At 46.6% G+C, this 6,040-nt stretch overlaps 1 protein-coding gene across 2 annotated transcripts; it reads right to left on the bottom strand.

The window, feature by feature from the left end:
- Positions 1 to 853: 853 nt before the first annotated feature.
- Positions 854 to 5,448, bottom strand: LOC125514927 (uncharacterized). 2 transcript variants are annotated; one of them, XR_015607458.1, is made up of 7 exons: positions 5,247 to 5,448; positions 2,523 to 3,888; positions 2,305 to 2,355; positions 2,130 to 2,228; positions 1,823 to 1,975; positions 970 to 1,253; positions 854 to 927 (listed from the first exon to the last, which is right to left on the bottom strand). XR_015607458.1 is itself a non-coding variant. In XM_048680302.2 (6 exons), the coding sequence occupies exons 2-6, from the start codon at positions 3,828 to 3,830 to the stop codon at positions 1,116 to 1,118; spliced, it is 1,749 nt and encodes a 582-aa protein (XP_048536259.1). In that variant the 5' UTR covers positions 3,831 to 3,888; positions 5,247 to 5,448; the 3' UTR covers positions 929 to 1,115. The 2 variants fall into 2 exon arrangements, 1 of the variants encoding a protein (XP_048536259.1); XM_048680302.2 differs by lacking the exon at positions 854 to 927 and having other exon boundaries at positions 929 to 1,253.
- Between the last annotated feature and the right edge of the window lie 592 nt (positions 5,449 to 6,040).

The following is a 6,040-nucleotide window of genomic DNA, read 5'->3' as shown; positions in this document are numbered from 1 at the left end:
CAGGTCGGTCGACCGGCTCTCCCTGCCTCCGTCCCATCAAGCCGGAGCCCCAGGACACGCCTATTAGCGCGCGCACCCGCAGCTCCGGGGTCCGCATCGACGACTCCGCCCCCGCCTCTGGCCGCCTCGCCCTTGTCAGGCCGAAGCCGGAGCCTGGCCTCCCCGCGGAGTACGAGGAGATAGCCCGGTGCGGCTTCTCCGACGAGGACGCCCTATGGTGGGTGCGGGACGACTACCTCCGCGACAAGGTGGTCCAGCAGCGCCGGGCCCTGGAGGAGATAGCCGCCCGCAAACGTGGGCACGAGGACGAGCACGGCGTCATGGTCCTCGATAGCGACGACGATGACGACACCCTCGGACCGTCCAACCCGCCGCGCCAACCGGGGGAGGGTTGCAGCAGGGACGGCGGCCGCGGCAGAGACGACGACTACATGCGGTTCTACCGCCTCCTCGGCATGTAGATTTGCAAGGCGGCGGGTGGCGAGGGAGACGGCGAGGAGTAACCTAGTAGTTTTTTTTTTCTTTTTGTAAAATATTTTAAATATGAACAAACTCGCCGAAGTTTGGTTGAATTTGCATCGTGTTTGTGCCGTAATTTATATTTTCAAAAAAAAACATGGGTGCCGTGACTGGAGGGCATCACGCCCCAACACGTCATTTATCGCCGGTGCGCTCCCAGGGAGCAATTTTTAGGCCCTCCAACACGTCATTTATCGCCGGTGCGCGCTCCCAGGGAGCAATTTTTAGCGCCTCCTAGAGGGCCAACGGCTGGACATGCTCAACCTATAGCCGGTCCATTTGGCGTGTGCTTTTCATTGACGCTTCAAACTGGCACTCGATCGGCAAAAACGTCTAAATTGGACAAAACTACATCTTTAGTGCAAGTGTGCAACTCATAATAACAGTCTAAAATTCACAAACTGGAGCCTTCACAAGACACAACCCATTTCGACATTCACAAACTGGAGCCTTCACAAGACACAACCCATTTCGACATTCACAAACTGGAGTGAGCCCATACAAGATTATTCACAGGTCCACGAACCACGACTATTTCACATCACATAGTAATTTATTTACAGGTTTGAGACCTCAGCTCCTACAGGATGTTCAGTTCAGTTCAGAGAGGGCAGCGCTGGAGCTTTACAGACTGGGCACCAGTTCTTCTGCAGGAGCCACTGGCGAATGCAGCACACATGGTACTGGTGCTCACACCGCAACCTGCCAACCTCTTCACCCTTCACGAACTCCTCCTGGAACAAGAACAGCAAACCATTTCCATTTCAGTAAGCGGTTACAGGTAAAGTAAGTAATCCCACCCTTTTCTTTAGATAGAAACAAGTTAGGCAATCCCGTTTAGCCTATTGGATATTTTGCACGGCAGACAGGGAGATAATTGGCGTTGTTGTTAGGGGAAGATTCAGACGACAACTTTGTTCGGCGGAATCATTAGTAAGGATGATGGCAACTTAAGTACAAACGGTGTTTAATGCATTGACAAGAACCAAACACCTAATAAAGTAGCTGGTCATCTTCATGATGAGACACTTGGATATACATGGCAAAAAGAAAACAGATACCAGGATAGTGGGATCGCGACGTTTTCTTTAACAGGAGGATCATGGCGGTTTTGAAAGCGTTCTTTCGGTTATATGCAAGAAGATTAATCAGGACATTAAACACAAGAAAGTCAACATATCCACTTCGATAGCAAATTTTTTCTAAGAATGATAGATGCAAAACACAATATTCAATAACTGTAAGGTTTTTATTTTACTCTATAACATGTAGAAGCAATAGGATCCAGTTGGTACATGTTTACCTGGCATATGCTGCATTTGATGTCATCTATGACTGATCTGTTTCCTTTTGCAGCAACTGGTCTATATAAACGCCTTCTGATACATTTTGCAAGCTGTTCTTCAGAAAGAGCAGTACTTACGTATCCTATTCTCTCTTCTAATGCTAATAGTTCCTGTTCAAAAGAAGGAAAAACAAATGCCTCTTGAATAAAATATATACCAGAACAATTTATGCAAATCATAAAGTTGGGGAGGAAGAGTTCCTCAAAGAAACACACTTCTGTAATGAATCCCTTTAGTCAGAACTAGACGTGACAAAAATAATACCTCATAGGACATGTTGTCAATATCCATCCGCATGTCACTATGCTGATCATGGGAGGCGAAGGCACCAAGTAACAGATTTGTCTCCAGTACCCGCAATTGCTGCTAACATGTTATCCATGTTCAGCGAAAAGGTAGACGGCAAGAAATTTACAAACATGACGTCAAACTAACTAACCTCATAAGTAAGCTCAGCTTCTTGTTCAATCCTCTCCAGCACTAGCAATACCTACATACACATACATAAGAAAAAAAAAACACTTATACCACATCCATAGTCATAGTGCATAGTCTTTAGCAAAATCATTATCAAAATGATGGATTTAATCCTACATAAAACCTATCTACAAGAGCAATACAACTGGAACAGTATAAAAAGGTGTTTTGGAAAAGGACCTCTGCAATGCCTTCCATGTTTATGCGTCTGTGGCCACCTCTCTCCCTTGCCAGACTGCGAAATGTTTGTGGGGGGCTTTGCTCAAAGCGAGAGCTTGATGTTCTCCTGGCAGTCCGAGTACTCGATCCCTGACGACTAGATGAGTAAATTGCATGAGGTAGTTCCACAGAGACTGGTCTTATGGAGCTTTCTGAAGAATCCTCTTCCACAGAAAAATCAGCACCAACTGACTGTTGATTCCCCGCGGTAGACTCATTCAGATGAAGCATGGCATCCTCTCTTTCCTCAGACATCCTGAACCTAGTGTCTCTAGGAAAAGTCCGTCTTGTCCTTACTGATACTGCTGAATCCTGAATATTTCTACTGCGGCTTCGTAATGTTTGTTGCCGAACTGATTCTTCGGTAGTTCTGATTCTGGGACCATTAATGCTAGGATATATTGTATGTAAATGACCTAAACTGGATGGATCACTTATGACTCTTGATCTGGAAGAGCTTTCCCCATCAGAAGTTCTCTTTCTCATAGCATCAAAGCTCCTGGTACGAACAGAATCAGACGAGCATCCTGATGGCAGAACATCAGAGACTGAAGTGCAACCAAGGTTTTTAAGACCACGTGGTCCACGTCTCTGTTCTCCACTAACAAGACTATATGATGGCTTCGCACCAGCGATAGGAATTCTAGGTATACTAGGCTGATTACTAAATGACGAAGAGCAAGAATATCTAGCTGTGCCCAAATTCAATTCCTTATCCTTCTGTCTATGTGTTTTAGAACTTAGTGAAGCACTCCTTACCAAGGACTCAGCTGTATGTGCATGCATACCTGAAGAACCAGCAGGATGTGAAACCTCAGGATCAGGTGCTATCAGTTCAGCATCTTTGGCAGTTAATCCTTCTGTCCCAGTCTGTGGAGCATCTGAACTCTGATTCTCTACAATGGTTTTCTTACTACCCTCCAGACACCCGGCATCGGACTTTCTTCTACTACTTTCAGCAACGTCAGCCCCTTCCAACGACGTCTGCCTTCGCTTTTCCTCACCAAATTTCCTAAGGGGAAAGTTCTTAGGAAATTTGGAAGAGCTTCCAGACATGACATTTGAGCTTGCATATTTATATGAGCCATGTAAGTATCTTGGTCTCTCCTGATAATCAGCCAGCCTGGTTTTCATAGGATTGACTCTTGAAGTGCTTCCCTGTACATCAGTGTTCTGACTGGTTGTCTCTTCAGGGCTTCGATTTATGCCTGAACCTCTTCTGAGAAACCCAATTGCTGCTTTGGATCTCCTATTTAAATACTCCTCCATGTAACCAGATGTCGCTAAATACCAAGATGAAAAAAAAAATCTCCAATGCTGAGCAGTTCTGCGACCACAAGTTGCAAGGATCAATAAGAAATAAAACCTGAACAATGGATGCCAAGAAATGGTTCTAAAAAAAAGGATGCCAAGAAATGAATAAGCAAGAAAATGAAACAAATGAAACACAATAGTGTGATTTTTGAGTCATACTATAGTCGTAGACTGCTGAGTGCAAGACGAGGCATAAGAGTGCGCTGTACCATTACATTCTCTCTCTACCATGGGATCCCAATCAAATATACAGAAATGAGCAAGACAACCAATAAATTGTACTCCATCCGATCCAAAATAAGTGTCGTGGTTTTGTACTAAGGTTAGTTCAATCTTAGTTCAAAACTGCGACACTTATTATGGATCAGAGGGAGTACTAAAATACAAAACCATGCGCATATATTTATACGAAACAACAAGCCAACAACTAAGTTCAGAAGTAATATGTTCATCTTTGATTGTTGTGCTTAGCTAACTGCCCACAATGCTCCAGCCAAAAACTTTAGTCACTAAAATATTACATACAGTTTTTTCACGCTAAATTACAAAAGGAGGATATAATATTCACAGCAATGTGCAGGGCTGAATGCTGAATCCTAGATGGTTTGCCACAGAACTCCGCGGTCACAAAAATCCAAGAGTAGCAACACTTGGTTCAGTTAAAAATCCAAGAGTAGCAGCACTTGGTTCAGTTAGACAGACGTCCTAATAATATCATGACATAAACAAGATCATGATGTCATCAACAACTCTCTTCAAAAAACAACAACTTATAATGCAAACTGTATTTCTCAAGATAAGCTTTACAAAAGGATCGGGTCCACGCCCCACATATCATGACACGATCATTGGCACCCTGACATCATTCGTCTATCCACATGCCCCTGCCAAGTGATTCCTCTGAACCGTAAGCAGAGAGCACACAAACCGTCAGCAACCCACTAACCAGTTTTCTTAGAGGAAATAACTGCGAAAATTTTGCATAACTGCTGCTCCATTCAGAAATCTGTGACGGAACTGCAACTTAATTATAATGAAATGTTTTTTTCCTATGTGGGCGCAGAAATATTAATGGACCAAAACTGCGCCCAAGAATAAGGTGCTCCTAACTATTCTCTTGGCATTCCCGAACCTAAAACCCACAGTAACATCCATCTACTTTTTTTCCGTTAAAAAACCCCCCACGGTAATTCACGCCGAAGCTGAAGCCGAGATTGATTTCGCGAGGTTGTGGCAGCCCAACATCCCAGCACATGCAACGGCGTCAGGCAGAACGAGTTCCTGACCCTCCAAGCCTCGAACGAGAACGCACACAGGCGCACACACACACAAAAAAAAAAAACTGAAGCAGAGACAGCAAACCAGACGTACAGCGGCGGCGCATTCCGGTCGCAGACCGAACCGATCGAGCGGGCGGAGAGGGAGCGCGCGCGGCCTCTTTCCCCCCGCGATGGCGGCACCGCCGGCCGCACCTCGTGCTGCGGCGGCGGGGCCGGAATGGGAGGAGACGCCGGGGAGGAGGAAGGAGGGGAGCGGGGGAGCAAGTTGGGGGTGGGGGGTGGGGGCGCCTCCCGGCTCGGATTCCTTTCCGCCTTGGCAGGATCCGAGGCGATTTAAGTCGAGTCTAACGAACGACACTGGACGGGCGGAGCGGGCCGGGCGCAGCGTGTGGTGACCCGACCCGTTTGGAGGCCGCGTGGAAGTGGAATCCTACGGGTACCCACTTTGGACGGAGGGTACCCCCACGTGTGCGGCGCGCAGGGCGTGGGGCGCTAGGGTACACGGTTCGTGCGGAGTAGGCGTGCACGTGACGGAAACGGGGGGTTTGGGTAGGTACTGGCGAGGGGGACGAACTGTAGTAGTACGTGCACACGAGTGGTTGCACGCCTTTTTTGTTTTTGAAAAATGGTTACGCGCCTACGCGTGCAGCGGACCGTGCAGTTGTCACCTTTTACGTACATCCATTTCTCCCACAAATATTTTCGGGCATAAAGGATCTTTTATTTTATGAAAAAAAATCTAATCTATTTCTCAAACACCATGACGAATATAAAGAATACAAGAAGGAATAAAAACCTTAGGCCGGCTCGCTGGCTAGACTGCATCGTCGTCCCTTCCTTGGAGATGCTGATTGGGAGCCCGTAGACAGTGGCGTATCCAAGACC

This window comes from Triticum urartu, chromosome 6A, assembly GCF_056163025.1.
Source record: "Triticum urartu cultivar PI428250 chromosome 6A, HENAU_Tu73, whole genome shotgun sequence".
Lineage (NCBI taxonomy): Eukaryota > Viridiplantae > Streptophyta > Magnoliopsida > Poales > Poaceae > Triticum > Triticum urartu.
This window is presented reverse-complemented; position numbering and strand designations above follow the sequence as displayed.